We start from the raw sequence: 19,734 nt of genomic DNA on the forward strand, positions 1-19,734 counted from the left end.
TCAATCCCCAGTACCAAAAACAAAACAAAAACAAGCAAACAAAAACACTAGAAACTATTCAGCGGTTCATCTTTGGAATCTAGTTAACAAATGACAAAATAGTCACAAAATGAAATATCATACACATTTTTTAAGTTAAAAAACCATAACATAAGCAGGTCATGGTGGTGCTCATCTATAATCCTAGTGACTTGGGGAGGCTGAGGAAGGAGGATCTCAAGTTTGAGACCAGCCTGGGCAACTTAGCAAGACCTTGTCTCAAAATAAAAGATTAAAAAAAGCTGAGGATGTAGCTCAAGGGTAGTAGTTGAGGATGTAGTTCAATCCCCAGCACCTTCCCCAAAACATAATATAGACCAATATATGGGAATGTTATTTCTTACATAATAAAAAGGGAGAAATAAAAATTAATATACCTCTATATGACTAATTCGCATAAAGAAACTCTGGAAAGATATGCTTAAAGCGAATGTGTTCCCTCTGTAGAACCAAGGTCTGAGCTATGGTCAGTGGGGGGCAGAGGGAGAGTGTACGAAAGGGGGGATTATACCATTTTATAGCATTTACATTTTTGAACCATATAAATGCATTGCCTTTCGATTTTTAAAAAATTTTAAAAATACATTAAGTGCAAAAAATGTCAGAAGGGAACGAGTCGAGCACAGTCTCTAAACTCTCTCTCAGCCTCGATGGACAGCCTGGTGCAGGAGACAAGGACCACAAATACCAGGAGCCAAGGGCGGCCGGGGAGGGGCGCGGACCTGGGACCCCGCGCTCGGGAGGAGGAGCGGCGGCCCCGGCCTCCTGCGGGGTGTCCAGGACNGCCGACGCCAGCCCCAGACTGTGGCCTGAGCCGGGTCCAGGACGGAGCCCAGGGCACAGATGTTCCCATTCTCTGGCTCCCCGACGAGCTTCTTGGAAAACTCACGGAGCCAGCCTTCCTCAATCCACCTTTGATGGAGAGAAGAGGGGCCCTTCTCTGCTGCGGCCGCGGGCACCTGGCTGCCCGCCCTCCGGGGCCAGCCGCAGGCCGCCCGTCCATGCAGCCCTTGTCTGTGCGCTGGCTTCGGTCCCGAGTTGCCGGCGGGCGGGCCCGGAGAAGGCACAGAGGCTCCCGCAGCCCTGTCTCCACGCTGGCTCACCGACAGGAAGTGGCCTGGCTGAGATGCGGGTCGCATTGCAGGACCCCTGAGCGGAGAGCACTGCAGCCAGACCAGGACAGGCAGGCACCTAGGGGATGACTTCAGTCTCAGAGAAGAGGGAAGGGGCTCCATGTTTATTGAGGTGCTATTATGTGGCATGCTTTTCATTGAGACAGACTTGTATTCGAATTCAGGCCCTACCATGGAGTAACTATTGACCTTGAGCAAGCTACAGGATATACTCTCTGACCCTCAGTTTCATCATCTATAAAATAGGCATGCCAATAAATAATATAGTGAAGATAAGTGAAATAGGGGTAACAAATCACCTCATCAGACAGTGCTGAAAAAATATAGACTATCCTCTGCCTCTGGGGTATAAGGTGTGAGGTCAAGGCTAAGCAAGGGTTAAGATTCTGAACCCAACTGCTCTGGTTTAAATCCCAGCTCTGCCACTTTTCAGCTGTGTGCTCTTGGGCAAATTCCTTAACCTCTCTGTGACTGTGAAAATGGAGATAATGGGGGCATAGTTCACAGGCCTGCTGGAGCAGCAAAGGGATTTAGGACAGTACCTGGCATATGGTGAGTATTCGGTGTGTTGCCCTTTGTGATGGTTCTCCTCCTGGACCCTTCTTTAGCTGACAAAGCCCTTGAGTTGTAATTGGAGGGCCCCCTCTGTGGCCAGGCAGGGCTGGTAAGGGTTCACTCCAGTTGGTCTTTCTGGGTCTACTCTGACCAGAGGGGGAAGGGAGGGAAACTCAGTCCAACCCCTTCCCCTCGGGGTGCGGAGCCAGACCTCCCCTCACCCTGCTGCAGCCAGCATCTGTTTTTCATAAATCCCTTCAGCTGTGTGCCTGGGAAGGAGGGCAAGTTTCCTTAGGCAGCAAAACCACCCATCGTGGGGTGGGCGGGTCCCTCTGGGCCTCCTTCCCACCCCACATTTGGCCCTGCAAGCCCCAGAGTCGTCACCACCTCTCAGCACCTCTGCCAAGTGAGGGTGCTCCCTTTGTCCTGGCTGCAGCTGCCCACTCTCCGGCTCCTGGCTGGCCACTTCTGCCAGCCGCACACCACCCTCCAGGCCACCTGATGACCACGTGGCTAAGCCCATGATGAGCCAGGAGCCCACTGGCCAGAACTGCTGCCACCCACTCACTGCCATCTGGGACCGCTCTGTCCATGAACCCCTTAAAGAAAGAGTGTGTGGTTTCTTCTGATGCCTCAGGCAGAAGGAGGGACTTCCAGAGTATTTGTCCCCACCAGCCTCTTCAGGGTCTCCTCATTGTCCCTCACCCTCTGCCCCTTCCCATGGGATTTCTCTCCTCTTCTCTCTACCCACAGACTCGGTTTAAGCTTTACTCTTAGTGTCAAGCAAAACATGCTTTATATTTAAGTACATGAAAACAGTTTTCCATCTCTTGGGGCAAATAGGGCAGCTGCAAACACCAGCCCGTTGTGTCTCCACCCTTTTATGTTGAAACAAACCTGATATGTTGTGTGCTTATTATTATGGCCCCATTACAGGATGTAATGCAAATATCTGAACTCATGTTGAAGCAAAATATGAGACTCCGAAGATGAAAACAGAGTAGCGGTTTTGTCTATTTTGCTCATCAGTATATTCCCGGTGGAGGGAAGAAGGCCTGCCACATGGCTTACTAAGTGTTTGTTGAATGACTATAACAGGAGCTTGCAGCCTGAGGCTCGGGCTGAATATCCTGACAAATGTATATTCCATCCCTCTGCCTTCGGCAGAAATGTGTGAGGCTCACTGGGCCACGCACCGACCCATTCACTACTCCTGACAATCCAATGGATTCATGGAGGAGATCAACTTGGCACTTGAACTGTCTTCCTCCATATTGGAAGATGTCCCCACCAAGGAAGTGTAAGTAAAAGACTCTCAATACAGAAGCTTAAAAAGCCAGATCAATGTTGGACTTCCCCCTGGAAGTGCAGGCTGGACACACATCAGAGTGACACTCAGACACCAGGTCAGGTCACAGTGGCATTCAGCATGCACTGCCAATGGCCATGTTCCTGAACCAGCCTTCCCACAGCTGGGTGCTTGCTGCCCAGCACCCTCTTCCCTACCTGAACCTGTCCCTCGGGGCTCCCTCCAGTTCCCCAGTATCCTTCCAGTAGACTTGTTTTCTGTTTAAGTTGGTGGAGATGCTTTAGGCTTTCTGTAGGTTATAATCAAGGATCTTGATATATAAAAGTGGATGCTATTACCCTATTTTCTAGATGAGGAAACTGAGCACCTACTGGGTGCCAGGCTGGGGGCAGGGTTAGACATTTAAAGAGGCAATTTCGGTAGAATGTGCCAGGGAGCCTGCACGACAGTGGCACACGTTGAGTTTTGAAGGAGGAAGGAAGGAATTTTCTAGGTGTGTTGTGTTGGAATGTGGCCTGTTTTTCTAGGTGCAGGAAGATATGACTATACACTATGCTGGAGGAGCAGTGGGTGGCCACTCACTGGGGGGATTGCCTGCTTGAGCAATGGATTTGGATTTTGCAACAGGCTTCCAAGATGCAAGCATCAGAAATAAATTTTTGGCTAATTTTCCCTAAAAATCTTCAGGGACTTTTTTTTTTTAAAGAAAAACTGATAATTCACAGAATTGGGAGTGGGGTGGGGGGAGCACCTCATGAGTAGGGTTTAGAAAAGAACAGGAATCAGAGATAGGTGTAGTGTTGCCACATGTAATCTCAGAAGCTGAGACAGGAGGATCCCAAGTTCAAGGGCAGCCTGGGCAACTTGGTGAGACCCTGCCTCAAAATAAAAAATAAAAAGGGGGGAGGGAATGGGGATGTTGCTCAGTGGTAAAGCACCCTTGGGTTCAACCCCCAGTACCAAAAAAAAAACAGAAACCATGGAAGTGCCAGAGGCTTGGTTAGTGAGACCATGTCAGAGGGCAGTTTTTGCATCCTTGAATCAATTCACACTAGACTCACACAAGAGTTCTTGAAAACAGAGACCAATCGGTCAATTTTGGGAAGGTCAGGAAGTCTTGATTTATGATCTTTGAATTTGTACATTATGGGAAAGGAGGAGGTCTCAAATATTGATGAGCTATTTCCAAAAGAAGGAGGATATAATACTACACAACAAGTAGCCACCAGGCTTTATTATGAAAGATATTTTGAACAGGTGAATGTCAAGCGTTTGAAGAGTGAGGGATGGCAAGATTGTGGGTAGGAGGCTAGTGGAAGAAAGAGAGAGAGAGATGCTGAGGTCATGATTTGAAGCAATGAAGATGATAGAGGCAAATGCAGGAGATATTTAGAAAATGCAATCATTAGGATTCAGAGAATTATTAGGTGTGGGAAGTGAAAGAGAGAAGAGTGAAAGAAAACTCTGGTTTCCAGCTTGAGAGACTGAGTAGATGAGCGAGTCACAAAACCAAGGCAGAAATGCATGGGAAAGGTAAGATGGAGACGAAGGTGCTAGGTAGAACTATGGAGGCAGGCCCACAGTTTGAGGAACCTGTGGATCCAGTTGAACAGCTGCTTAAGAAAGCGGCTGAAGAGTCAGCTACTAATAGAACAATTGAAGTCACAGATTTAAGCAAAACCCTCACAGAGGCAAGGCAGAGAGCAAGAAGCAAAGTTAGCTGCAGAGGAAGTGCTGTGGGAACCCCCCATTTAAGTGGCAGAGAGAAGAGCAATCTACAAAGAAGGAGACAGTGAGGTGGAAGGAATCTGGAAAGGTTCTGTTCATAATAATTACTGATGACAGGGAAGAGAGCCCCAGGAGGGTAGGGCAACATGGTTAAGTGCTGCGGGAAGTCATTTAAGCAGTGGAAGGTGTCCATTGGAGCTGACCATCAGAAGGTCACTGAGAGCCTCGTTAGAGTTCAGTGAAGTCCTGAGGACAGAGCCAGCACATTGGAAAGGGACTAGCAGAAGGGAAGACAGGAAGTACAGGCTTCTCCTGGGGCACGGGCTGGCTGTGAGCGGGAGGAGAGATAGGGCCCTGTTTGGAGAGGAGCCCAGGGTCGTCATGGGCACACGGGAGAGTATGCCGAGTGGTACTGCTGTTTCTTGACTCCCATCCAATGGGACATCCAAATATTGACCCAAGGTTCCAAAGGAGGAAAATATTTTTTAAATGCCTAAATCATGATAAACCATGAATCAGGATGACAGAGGATGGAATCAGTTACATAAATAGTGGAATATGTCTATTTGTTATCAAACTGGGTAAATGATCTGACTTTTTTGGGATCAGAACAGGAAGTCAAAATTGAAATGATAAAGGTTATTGTGGAGAAATCCAACTCAGTGTTAACTTTCTTGCTTTCTTCATCAATCCTTCATCCCTCCTGAATACTGGTGCTCTTCAATTGAGCTAGATCTTCTTTATTTTTCATTTTGAGATAGGGTCTCACTAAGTTGCCCAGGCTGACCTGGACTTGCCATCCTCCTGCCAAAGCCTCCGGAGTAGCTGGGTTACAGGGGTGCACCATTGTACCCAGCTAATTTATTCCTAAGAAGAGGCATTGCTCTCTCCTTTTATCATTGCTTTATTTATTTCTCCTTATAATTCTTTTAGTTGTTGTTTTACATGTTGTCCAATGTAGAATATAGTAGCTGGTAATCATAGGCAGCTGTTTAAATTTTAATTCACTGAAATTAAATAAAATTAATTTTTCAGTCACGCTAACCAATTTCAAGTGTTCAACAGTTACACATTGCTAGTGGTTACTGAATTGAACAGTGCAGATATAGAGCATTAATTTTGTTGCAGAAAATTCTATTGGACTGCCCTGCTTTCTATAATTTAAGGCTACATTGTTAGATGCACATATGTTCATGTTTGTTATTTCCTCTTGATCGTTATTCCTTTTAGTAATTTATAAAATTTTTGTGTGTTTGCTGCCGCAAATTGTATTTGTCAGAATTTCAATTTGCAACCCAGATTTTATTTGATTTACATTTACCCAAACTATCTTCTTCCATGTTTTTTCTGACACACCTAAAACCTATACACTTGTTAATAAAATGTTTCAATTTTCTTGCTAATCAAAGTAACAATGGAATTAAAATAAGGAGATATTTGACACAAAATTGAGCCTATTGGCTTTGTTCAAAAGACACACACAGAGGTTTTTTTCAAGAAGACAGAGTAGAGAAAGTGATTTTCCTGACTGCTCCTTAGCATGAAAACAAGAAAGCAGATAGGCAGCTTCTAGGCAAGGTGGGGAAAAAAAAAAGGTGGGGGAGCTTTACTGGGAATTAATACTTGACATTCAAAGCAATGGGATTCAGGAGGTTGGATACAATAAAGAAGAAATCCCCAGCACTACTGCTGCCACTGCCCAGCAGCACTACCTAGCATGACACCTCACCCCCTGCAAGCAAAGTGGAGTGTAAGAGAACTAAAGGAACCCAGATTTGTGTGTGTGTGTGTGTGTGTGTGTGTTGCTGTGGATCTATCCCAGGACCTTGTGCATGCAAGGCAAGCACTCTCCCAACTGAGTTATATCCCCAGCCCTAAGGGAGCCCATATTTTTAGGAGGCCTGTGGCTTGTCTGGTTACAGAGAGATCAGAGATTAAAGACACCACCCAACTAACCTGAAAGGTGCATTGCACAATATCCTTTTGTGGGTAAGAAGCCACATCTCTCCCAGCTGCCCACAGAGGACAGAGGAACAAGCCATTTTGCAGGGGCCAACAACTGGGAGAGCTGATTCCTGGCAAACCCAAGCTGGTCCCCAAATACAGGCCAGGCAAACCCACACTACATGATATAGAGAGTGCCTAAGTGACCAGGAGAAAATCAAACATGGAGAGGGCAATACAGGTCATGGAAACCCACCTGGCTCCCACCCTCCCCTTTGAGTGCAATGGCTCACAGGACTAGCTAGGAGAGACTCTGTGAGCCAAGAATTCAAAAGAGCAGGGGCAGGAGTGATTGAGTTTGGAGACAGAACCAAGAGACAGGAAATGTGGGGTCTTCAGGTTCTGGAGGAGAACCATTGGCTCTTCCACCACATGAATGGAACCTGGGGAGATCCCTCAGGTGCAGTCTCCCAGCGTGGACAGGGCCCTAGAGGTGCACTGACTTAAAATCTTCAGACCAATCACCATTCATTGAGGAATGAAGAATGTAGAGCCTACCTGAGTTTAAACCCCACCTCCAGGAGCTCTGCCTATGGGGTATTCTCTCCCTGAACACTATAGCAACCCCACCCTGAGGGTAGAGTAGACATGACACTCCAGTCCACCCCATAATGCTGCTGAAGGGGAAGCTGAGAATTTTTTTGAACTCTAACAGACACAATTCTTTAACTTTTCATTGAGATTTCCCCCCCACCACCATCATCTTCTTTTCTCTGTTTAATTGTGACCTGAATGGTTCATGGACACTTATACATATTTGTTTCTTTTTTCTCATTTCTAGCACTTTTTAAAGGCAGTTATTTTTCATGAATCAGTATTTTGAGAACTAGGATATTTGATTGATATATTTTGGCTTTGATTTATATGCTTTTATTTTTATTTTTTAATTTTTATTTATGTATTTTTCTTCTATACTTTATCTATTTCCCTTGATTCTCTTTCTCTCTTTTCTTCTGCTACCAGACAAACTCTTTTGTTCTATATTTCACTCTTCCTTTAATTTTTTATTTCTATTTTCTCTTCTCTTCCCTCATAATCATCACATTATACATCTTTTCTGTTCTTTTCCTGTCTACAATTTGAAATTGTGAACTCTTTTGCAAACTTACTCTTTTTACTGGGGGCAATAACGGATCATATCATTTCTGTTTTATTGTGACAATTAACAAACAGTGTAGATGTCATAGCAGGAACTATTTGGTTTAATGCTATATATTGTTTGCATTCATTGCTATTATTATTTGTCTCCCCCTAAACTGTGAGATACTGGAAACCTTCAGAGACACTATAAGTCCACAAGGTAGAAACTCTGCTGCCTCAGATCCATACTGTTAGATGGGTAGACACATAAACAGCAAGGAAACAAATTGCCTCAAGCAAACCAAAATACTTCAATAACAGAATCCATCCATACTCACAGTGGAAGAAATATTAGAGAAGGAGTTTAGAATATTCATACTTAAACTGATCTGTGAGGTAAAGGATGATATAAAGAGTGAAACCAGAGAGAAAAAATATAGGAAGTGAAAGATCACTTCAATAAAGAGATAGAGAAAAAAAATCAAGTAGAAATCATCAAAAATGAAGGCATCAATAAACCAAATTAGAAATTTAATGGACAGCATCACCAACAGACTAGACCACTTGGAAGACAGTGTTTTAGGCAATGAAGACAAAATATATACTCTTGAATATAAAGTCAACCATACAGAGAAGATGGTAAGAAACCATAAACAGAACTTCCAAGAATTATGGGATAACATGAAAAGACCAAATATAAGCTTTATTGGGATAGATGAAGACTTGGGGACACAAACCAAAGGATTGCTCAATCTTTTCAATGAAATAATATCAGAAAACTTCCCAAATCTAAAGAATGAAATGGAAAATCAAATACAGGAGCCTTACAGGACCCCAAATATACAAAATTACAACAGATCCACACCAAGGCACATTATTATGAAAATGCCTAACATACAGAATAAGAATAGAATTTTAAAGAGGAAAAAATATGTGTGACATTTAGAGGGAAAACAATCTGGATCTCAACTATTTGCTCAACCCAGACCTTAAAAGTTAGAAGGTCTTGGAATAATATACACATGCTCTGAACGAAAGTGGATGCCAGTCACGAATACCATACCCAGCAAATTTAAGCTTCAGAATTGACATTGAAATGAAACACTAGAAAAATTAAGGATAACAGGAACATACCTCAACGTTGTAAAGGCTATCTACACTAAGCCCCAGGCCAACATCATTCTAAATGGAGAAAAATTGAAGGCATTCCCTCTAAAAACTGGAACAAGACAGGGATGCTCTCTTTCACCACTTCTATTTAGCATAGTTCTTGAAACACTGGCCAGCGCAATTGGACAGATGAAGGAAATTAAAGGGATACGTATAGGAAAAGAAGAACTTAAATTAGCACTATTTGCTGATGATAAGATGCTATACCTAGAAGACCCAAAAAGTTCCACCAGGAAACTTCTAGAACTAATAAATGAATTCAGCAAAGTAGCAGGATATAAAATTAACACATAAATCAAAGGCATTTCTGTATATCAGGGACAAATCCTCTGAAAGAAAAATGAAGAATACTACCCCCATTTACAATAGCCTCAAAAAAAAATAAAATACTTGGGAATCAACCCAATGAAATAGGTGAAAGATCTATACAATGAAAATTACAGACTCCTAAAGAAAGAAATCAAAGAAGACCTTAGAAGATGGAAAAATCTACCTTGCTCTTTCAAAGGCAGAATTAATATTATCAAAATGACCATACTACCAAAAGCACTATACAGATTCAATGCAATTCTGATCAAAATCCCAATGCCATTCCTCATAGATACAGAAAAATCAATCATGAAACTCATCTGGAAAAATAAGAGTCCCAGAATAGCTAAAGCAATCCTTAGCAGGAAGAGTGAATCATGTGGCATCACTATGCCCGACCTTAAACTATACTACAGAGCAACAGTAACAAAAACAGCATGGTATTGGCACCAAAACAGACTGGTAGACCAATAGTACAGAATAGAGGACACAAAGTGCCAAGAAAAGATAGCCTCTTCAACAAATGGTGCTGGGAAAACTGGAAATCCATATGCAACAAAATGAAATTAAACTCCTATCTCTCACCAGGCACAAAACTCAATTAAAAGTGAATCAAGGACCTTGGAATTAAACAAGAGACCCTGAGTCTAATAGAAAAAGAAAATAGGCCCAATCTTCATCATGTCGAATTAGGCCCCAACTTCCTTAATAAGACTCCTATAGTGCAAGAATTAAAATCAAGAATCAATAAATGGGATGGATTCAAACTAAAAAGTTTCTTCTCAGCAAAAGAAACAATCTGTGAGGTGAAGAGAGAGCCTACATCCTGGGAGCAAACTTTTACTCCTCACACATCAGATAGAGCACTAATCTCTAAGGTACATAAAGAACTCAAAAAGCTAAACATCAAAAAAACAAATAACCCAATCAATAAATGGGCCAAGGACCTGAACAGACACTTCTCAGAAGATGATATACAATCAATCATGAGATACATGAAAAAATGTTCATCATCTTTAGCAGTTAGAGAAATGCAAATCAAAACTACTTTAAGATTTCATCTCATTCCTGTCAGAATGGCAGCTATTATGAAGACAAACAATAAGTGTTAGCGAGGATGCAGGGGAAAGGCACACTCATACACTGCTGGTGGGGCTCCAAATTGGTGCAGCCAATATGGAAGCAGTATGGAAATTCCTTGGAAAACTGGGAATGGAACCACCTTTTGACACAGCTATCCCTCTCCTCGGTCTATACCCAAAGGACTTAAAAACAGCATACTACAGGGACACAGTCACATCAATGTTTATAGCAGCACAATTCACAATAGCTGAACTGTGGAACCAACCTAGATGCCCTTCAGTAAATAAATGGATAAAAAAAAATGTGGCATATATACACAATGGAATATTACTCAGCAATAAAACAGAATAAAATCATGGAATTTGCAGGTAAATGGATGGAGTTGGGGAAGACAATGCTAAGTGAAGTTAACCAATCCCAAAAAAATAAATGCAGAATGTTTTCTCTGATATAAGGAGACTGATTCATAGTGGGGTAGGGAGAGGGAGCATGGGAGGAATAGACGAACTCTAGATAGGGCAGAGGGGTAGGAGGGGACAGAAGCGAAGGGGGTTAGCAATGATGGTGGAATGTGATGGACATCATTATCCAAAGTGCATGTATGAAGACACAAATTGGTATAAATATACTTTATACACAGAGATATGAAAAATTGTGCTCTATTGGGTGTAATATGAATTGTAATGCATTCTGCTGTCATTTATTTTAAAAAATCAATTTAAAAAACTCAGAAAAAAATTTGACAATGAAATAAAAACCTTCCATGATAAACAAAAATTAAAGGAATTCATAACTAGAAATCCTGTACTACAAAATACTCAATAAAATATTTCATGAAGAAGAAATTAAAAATAAAATTGAAAACCAGCAAAGGGAGGAACTACCCTAGAAGAATAATAGTCAATCAAAGGAGGAACTAATTCAAATTAAAAACAAAAAAATAAATAAAAGTGACAGGGAATAAAAATCATTTCTCAACATAACATTGAATGGAAATGGCCTAAACTCGTCAATCAAAAGACACAGACTGGCAGATTGTATTAAAAAAATTAGACCTAACAATATGCTGTCTCCGCGAGACTCAAGATAGGCTAAGACATCACAGGTTGAAGGTAAAATGGTTGGGGGGGAAAAAAACACCATATCATTCATATGGATCTTGTAAACAAGCAGGGGTTTCCATCCTCATATCAGATAAAGTGAACTTCAAGCCAAAGTTAATCAGAAGGGATAAAGAACATCATTTCATAATGCTTAAGGAAATTATACATCAATAAGACATAACAATCATAAATATTTATGCCCCAAACAATGGAGCATCTACATACATCAAAAACCCTTCCTGGAGCTGGGGTTGTGGCTCAGTGGTAGAGCACTTTCCTAGCATGTGTGAGGCACTGGGTTCGATCCACAGCACCACAAAAAAATAAATGAATTAAATAAAGGTCTATCAACAACTAAAAAAAAAAAAGAAAGAAAGAAAGAAACCCTCTCATCACTGGATATATCCTTCAAACAAAAACTAAATAAAGAAGCTATAGAACTAAAAAAATACAATTAATAATTTAGACTTAATAGACATATATAGACTATTTTATCCATCAGTTATTAAATACATTTTCTTCTTAGCAGCACATGGCTCCTTTTCTAAAATAGACCATATCTTAGGCCACAAAGCAACTTTTAGCAAATACCAAAAAAATAAATAAATAAAAAGATAATACCTTGCATTCTATCAGATCATAATGGAATGAAATTAGAAATCAACAATAAAATAAAAAAATAGAAGCTACTCTAACAATTGAAGATTAAATAATATGATATTGAGTGACCAATGGATAACAGAATAACTCAGGGATGAAATAAAAATATACTAAGAAGGAAATAGGAGTCACACAAAACTTCCTCTCTAAGGCTTATAGGGTGTTTGCTTTATCTCCAGTGCTTTATCCACAGTGTGTGCCTTGGGGTGGGTCTTCCTTTAGTCACCCTGCTGAGCATCTCACAGGCCCTTTGTCTTAGGTGACCATCATACCCTTCAATTCTGAGAGATTTTTTTCTTCTTCTTTTTTCATTTCTTCTATCTTTCTAGAACTCCTATTAGTTACATATGAAATTTCTTAGAGCCTCCTTTCTATGCCTAATTTTTTGGCCTGTTTTGTGGAAGATTTACAAAACTCGATATTCTAATATTTTCATTGAATTTAAAATTTATGCTGTACAATCTTTAATTGTGAAAAACATTTTTGTTGTTATTTAAAGATTCTATTCTAAATAGTCTTCCTTACCTTTTGGGTGTGGTATCTTTTGTTGATTTTCCGAGACTCCTAATTACATGCTTTTGTTTTTTCTTTAATTTCTCCCCACATTGCATCTCTTCCTTCTTGGCTTTCACCCATTATATAACTGTCAGGTAGAAACGTTCCTCAAAGACCTGCTGACCCTTTTCTGACTGTTCATATTGGAGAGTGAAGCACTTGCGAGCCCAACTGGAAGAGCTTTCTTAGTGTGGTACCGGTTTGTTGACTGTGGGCCTCCCTGGAGAGTGATGGTTTATCTGGAAGTGTGTTAATCAGCTTTATGTCATGGTGACCAAAATCCTGAGATAATCAACTTTAAAGAGGAAGTATTTATTTTAGCTCATGGTTCCAGAGATCTCAGTCCATGGTGGCTTGGCCCTGTCACTTTGCGCCTGTGGCAGCACAATATATCATGGCAGGAGTCTGTGGTGGAGAGGGTCTGTTCACCTCATGGCAGCCAGGAAGCAAAAAGAAAGAGAAGGGCCAAAGTCACAATGTCCCTTTCAAGGACGTGACCCACGTGACCTAACTTCCCACTAGGCCCTATCTCCTAAATATTCTACTTCTTCCCAGAACACCACAGGCTGGTGATCAAACCTTTAGCACACAGAGCTTTGGGCGGACATTTAAGCCATTACAGGTCTCCCAGATGACATTATCTGTGGGTCTTTGTCCTTGGCTTAGTCAGTTTCTTCAGAGAAATCCTTTAACATCATGGCAGGAGGCTGAGAGATTGGCTTCTGGAAACAGTGGGCAAGTTGTGTGGTATTCTATCCAGAATGCCATGCCTTCCCCAGCGATCTCCTCTCCCCAGACCTAACCCTTGGCAATTATGAGACTGTTCTCCATTTTTGTAATTTTATCATTTCCAGACAGTTTTATAAACGGAATCATACTGTGTGTACCAGTTGGAGTTGGCTTTTTCACTGGACATAATTCTCTGGAGATTCATCCAAGTGTTGAGGATACCAGCAGTTTGTCCCTTTCTCTTCTGAGTAGAAGTTCATGGCCTGGACACATTGCACTGAACCCAACTGTTCAGTCATTGAAAGATATCCAGGTTGCTTCCAGTTCAACACTATTATGAGTAAAGCTGCTACAAACATTCATGTCCAGGGCTGGGATTGTGGCTCAGCGGTAGAGTACTCGCCCTACACAGGCAGGACTCAGGTTCGATCCTCAGCACCACATAAAAAAATAAAGGCATTGTGTTGTGTCCATCTACACCCAAAAAAATAAACAAAAACAACATTCATGTCCAGGTTTCATGTGAACGAGTGCTTTTGTTTCTGAGTTAAATGCCCAATAATGCAATTGCTGGGTTATGTACTAGTTGCATGTTAAGTTTCTAAAGAAACTGCTTTTTTCCAGTGTGATCATCCTTGCATTTTAAATGAAAACTATTTTCCTCTTACTCTTTGAAGATATTATTCCATTTTCTTGCGGTCTACATCTCTGTTGCTAGGTTGGATATCCATCTCGTTTTTATTTCTTTGCTATTGAACTTTTCCTCTCTGGAAGCTTTATAGATAGATCTTTATTTTTTTTTTACTTTGAAAATTTTAAATATTCCACTGAAATGTGTCTAGGTGTGAATTCTTACTTGCATACTTAGTTGGGAATGCAATGAATTCTTTCCATATTCGCTCTCATTCTTTTGTGTTCTGGAAAACTCTAGGTCCTTATTTTTTTTCAAACATTTCTCTATTCTGTTTAGTCTTTTGGGATTCCTGGCATATGAATGGTATATTGCTTATCTATTGTTGCATAAAAAGTTACCTTAAAACTTAATGGTATAAGGGAGGGGACATGGGTTCAGGAAAGACAGTAGAATGAATCTGACATAACTTTCCTATATTCATATATGAATATACAACCAGTGTAACTCCACATCGTGTTCAACCCCAAGAATGGGACGCTAATTTTAAAAATATATAAATTATAAATTAAATTTTTAAAAACTTAAGGCTTAACATAGAATTAAGTCTCGCACAGTCGCTGCCTGCTCCTCAGAGGGCCATCAGAGCCACCGGTGCCAGCCAGCCAACACTGGCCATGGACTGCCCACAGCCGACAGCTTGCCCCGGTATGAGTCCGAGGCCTTGAAGGAAGCCACCCAGGAAGAGAATGCGGAGTTCAGGAGGAATTTCCAGAAGGGCCAGGTGACCCAAAAGGGCTTCAAGCTGGTGATGGCATCCCCGTACTATGTCTATGTGGCCCTGGAGGAAGAGATGGAGCGCAACAAGGACAACCCTGTCTTCCCCCCCTCTACTTCCCGAGGAACTGCACCGCAGGGCCGCACTGGAGCAGGACATGGCCTTCTGGTAAGGGCCGCACTGGCAGGAGGCTGTCCCCTACACGGCAGCCACGCACCGCTACGTGGGGGCTCCAGCAGGTGGGGCGCAGGGAGCCCGAGCTGCGGGTGGCCCACGCCCACACTCGCTACCTGGGCGACCCGTCCAGGGGCCAGGGCCTCAAGAAGATCGCGCAGAAGGCCCTGGACCTGCCCAGCTCCGGAGAGAGCCTGGCCTTCTTCACCTTCCCCAACATCGCCAGCGCCCCCAAGTTCAAGCAGCTCTACCGCTCACGCCTGAACACTCCGGAGATGACCCCCGAGGTCAGGCAGAGGATCGTCAAAGAGGCCAAGACCGCGTTCCTGCTCAACATTCAGCTGTTTGAGGCGTTGCAGGAGCTGCTGACCCAGGACCCCGAAGACCAGCGCCCCTCACAGACAGCAGGCCTTCGCCACCAGCCAACAGCCAGGTGCAAAGTGAGGGCCTCCTGGGCTCCCATTGAAAGGGACGAAGTGCTGGGGTCCTGCCCTAGCAGGGTCCAGGGAGTCCTGAAGTATGAGTGGCCTCGGCGAAAAGGGTGAGACAGGAGTCATTCCGTTGGAGCAATGTCCAGAGAGAGAGCTCTAATGCAGCTTTCTCTGGGTCATCTTTTATTGCAATTTTTCTCATCATTATGGATTCAGAATACATCAATGATTATATAATTTCAAAACTTTGCCAATTTCAAAACTTAACCATCATTAGGGGTATAGAAAAATGTAACATCATTTTACATCTTTTCCAGGATGTGATCTTTAGTTATCACAGAATCATTAATAAAATGCATCACTATTTACACACACAAAAAAGAATTAAGTCTTTATTATCTCTTACTAGTTTTTTAGGTCAGAAATTGAGGGCTGGCTTTTGGCTGGGAACAGTTCATAAGGTTAGTTGAGGGTCCTCACAACAGCAGCTGGCTTTCCCCTGGAAGGTTATCCCAGAGAATAAGAAGAAAACCACAATGACTTTATTACCTAAACTTGGAAACTGTCTGTTCTTCAATATCACATTGGTTATACAGGTCAGAACTGTTCATTTGGAAGGGGGACAATTTCTATACAAGGAGGTGAATACTAAGGAACAGGGATCATTGAGGGCCACCTGTGAAGCCTGCTACCATAGATCAGGACCAACCTTCTTATTCTCCCTTATTTGACAACCTGCCTTTCATGTTTATCTCGTCCTTCCTGATATCTTTTGGTCAGTGCTCAACCAAGTCCATCAGCTCAGAAATTTCTCTTTCACCTGTATTCTCTCTGCTACTCAATTCATCCTGAGCTCTTTATTGTAAAAATTTTATTTTATACTAAATATCTCCAATTGGTTATCTGTAATTAATTGCTCATGATTCACATGTTCTGTAACCCTCTTATCTCTAAGTTTATATAATGATTATTTAGATTTCCCATTTAGTCTTTGCATTAGTTCTATTTTTCTGGTAAAGACTATTTTCCTTATTACCTTCTGGGCTCATGCTCCTCAGGGATCTCAGGGTTTCTCCCTGCAAATTCATCTTTTATGTTCTTGGGAAGCATCAGCACCTTGGCTGAGTGTGTCTTTCTGTGGACAGAGCACAAGCCCAGTCCCCAGCACACAGCACTTCAGGTGAGCCAGGAGGGGGCACACCTGAGAATGGAGTCTCTAGCATTACTGGGTTCCATTACTCCGTGTCCCCTCATTTCCACACCTTTTCTCTCCAGCAATTCTTGAGTCTAGGATAAATTTTTGCCCAATGAGCTTCAGCCATCCTCTCCTCTTTGTAGAGGGTCCCTTCCCAGGTGGAGTTCTGAGGGTGGAGTTCTCTCTGGCTACTCTGTTTTCCTGCCTTCTTACACTTATGAGGTGGATGAGCAGCGATGCACCCAGGGTGTAGAAAGAAGAAGGACACTACTGGCCGGGTGCAGTGGCACATGTCTGTAATCCCAGCAGCTCAGGAGACTGAGACAGGAAGATCACATTCAAGGCAAGAATTAGCAATATAGCAAAACCTTAAGCAACTTAGTGAGACCCTGCCTCAAAAATTAAAAAAAAAAAAAAGAAAGAAAAGAAAGAAAAAGAAGGAAACCCTTGAAAGTCCTCTCAGCCTATTTTCATTGTCCCTCTAGACTTCACACATTGGGACCCACTCTCCTTTGGTCTTACCAGGGATATCTCAGTGTGGAAGTTAGCTGCTAAGTACAGTTTTAAAATCCATTAACCTTCCTGTCTCTCCTGAGATACCAACTAGGATTGGAATCTGAGGAAAATTGTGGGACCTCATGTCAGTCTGCCATCTTTTCTGAAATCCAAAGTTCCCTCCAGGTGATTATTCAATCCCCATCCTTTTAACAACTTATGCTGGGTAGGAGATGATTTTTATTTGCTTTATTTTTTAAGACAAGCAAGATTTGATCATGTTTATAAAAATGCTGCAGAGAAAGGTTGGAGATAGAGGAACATGAAACACTATTAGAAGAAAGTTCTAGAGTAATACCATTTCAGGACTAGGTTCTCCCATCAACAACAGGGTTATTCATAGCTCAATCATTTTCATTCCTTTGACTTGTTTACTCCGCCTGATACCATCTGGGTAGGTGTCCTGGAGGATAAAGAGGTGAAGAAAACACACTTGGTCCCTATCGTCACCAACAAATAACTATGTCATTTCAACCTGTGGTCCGGAAAGGCCTCTTTGAACAATTTACCTAAAGAATGACCTAAGCAAGTGAAGAGTTGGGGGAAGAACATTTCAGGCAGTGGAAATCCCATTTTGCAAAGGCTCTGAGATGACAAAGAGGACTTGGATGGAGTTCTCAGTGGCTGCAGAGAGGGAGGCAATGAAGGTAGAGAGGTAGAAAGTGTTCTGAGCTTGCAGAGTCACGTGGACCAGGTTTCAGAGTTCACTGTGTGTCCCAAGTGACCAAAGAGAAGTAAAAGGTCTTAGTTTGGATTCTTTGGGACAAGAATCTGAGTGGAAATGATTTATTTGAAAAATAGTCCCTGGAAACAGCAGTAAGGGGATGGGGAAGCACCATAGACTGTTTTATGCTGCTCTCACAGAATACCACAGACTCGGTGATTGACAAAGAACAGAAATTTATTTCCTCACAGTTGTGGGGGCTGAGAGGTCACCCAGTCTCCGAAGTCATCACGTTAGCATCTGGTGAGGGCCTCCTTGCCGCATCATCCCATGGCAAAAGGCAGAAAGGCAGGAGTGCAAGAGCAAGAGAGAGGGAAGGAGGCTGAACTTGTCCATCTCTCAGGATGCCCAGCAACAACAAAGCCACCCCCAGGAGAATGGCGTCAATCTGATTGATGGCAGAGGCCTCACAGCCTCATCACCTATTAAAGACCCCCCACCCCAGCACCACTGCATTGTGTTGTCTGTTTCCAAGGCCTGCACTTTGGGGCATGTGTTGGAGCCATAGAGGGAAGTGTGGGAAGTAAAAAGAACCACAGAAAAGCCAGTCATCAAACCAAGCCATCACACCATTATGGTCACCTGTAACTCAAGCTGAGTCCCACTGGGGAGCCACTCAGTACATATATGTCCAGACTGCCCCACCCAAGGGCTGAGGGAGCTGTAGGACTGATCCACCACCTATGGTTAGTCATTGGCTGGGGACTGCTCCTGGGTGGAGAAGAAGGGAAACCAGAGAAAACCCTCAGACAAAAAGATGCAGGTGTTGGCAATTGGCACCCCGGCAACCTGAAGGGTTTGAATGAGACAGTAACAGCATTTCCACAAAGCATTTTAGACAGGTGGATGATGCAATGCCACGCATGTTTAAAAAATAAAAAGTAGTCTGGCTCCAGTGCAGAGGATGGGCGGAAACAGGCAAGAATGGAAATAGAGAAATCCCTTAAAAGGTCATGGCAGGAGTCCAGGCCAGACACATGCTGGACCTGCACAGAGGAGGAGGCTCTAGAGATGGAGACGAGTATCCGTGGAGGTGATGCCCCTGAGTGGGGAAGAGAAGGAAGGATCAGAGCACTGGTGGGAGAGAGGACTCAGGCATCTCCTCACCTGTCCATCATGTTCACACATCTGAAAGAGCCTTTCTCTCTTTCCCTCCCTCTCTTTTATTTTTACAGTATTGGGATTGAACACAGAGAGACTCTGTTATGTCCCCAGCTTTTTTGTTTGTTTGTTTTGTTTTGAGACAAGGTCCTTTGAACTTGCAATCCTCCTGCCTCAGCCTCCCAAGTGGCTGGGATTATAGGTGTGCACCTCCATGCCCAGTGTAGATCTTTCTCTCTTTCTTTATCTGCTTTACTCATACTATCTATCCAGTATGATAGTCTATATTTATTTGCATACTTTATATCACCATGAGAGACATGTGGGTTTTGTTTTCTGTCCTCTCCAGTGCTTAGAACAGTACCTGGTGCATAGCACACATACAATAAATATTCATTGACTGAGTGCAATCATAAAGCTATTTGGAGGGAGGCTGCTCAGAGAAGAGGCGGTCCAGGCCCAAGCCCTAAAGAGCTGCAATGCTCAGAGGATGCAGGAGAGGCAGAGGAGAGAGAAGCAAGACAGTAGGAGGACAATAACTCTGGAGAAGAGTTTCCTGCCCTGTTGAATTGTGTTGACAGATGGGGACTTAAATGTACAGCCCATTTGGAGCTTACTGGTGAGCAGAGTTGCAGGGAAGGGTGGACTGAGGAGCAGAGCTGTGGTTTAGAGTGGACCAAGGCAAGAC

At 42.9% G+C, this 19,734-nt stretch overlaps 1 protein-coding gene across 1 annotated transcript; it reads left to right on the plus strand.

The window, feature by feature from the left end:
- The first annotated feature begins 689 nt into the window (after nucleotides 1–689).
- LOC107148343 (heme oxygenase 1-like) lies at nucleotides 690–15,585 on the plus strand. Its single transcript, XM_048790139.1, is given in 4 exon segments — nucleotides 690–1,222; nucleotides 14,689–14,979; nucleotides 14,981–15,091; nucleotides 15,093–15,585. Coding segments are annotated over 4 exon segments (1,428 nt in total).
- Nucleotides 15,586–19,734: the final 4,149 nt, after the last annotated feature.

The sequence above is a fragment of the Marmota marmota genome, unplaced genomic scaffold (genome assembly GCF_001458135.2).
Source record: "Marmota marmota marmota unplaced genomic scaffold, marMar, whole genome shotgun sequence".
NCBI lineage: Eukaryota > Metazoa > Chordata > Mammalia > Rodentia > Sciuridae > Marmota > Marmota marmota.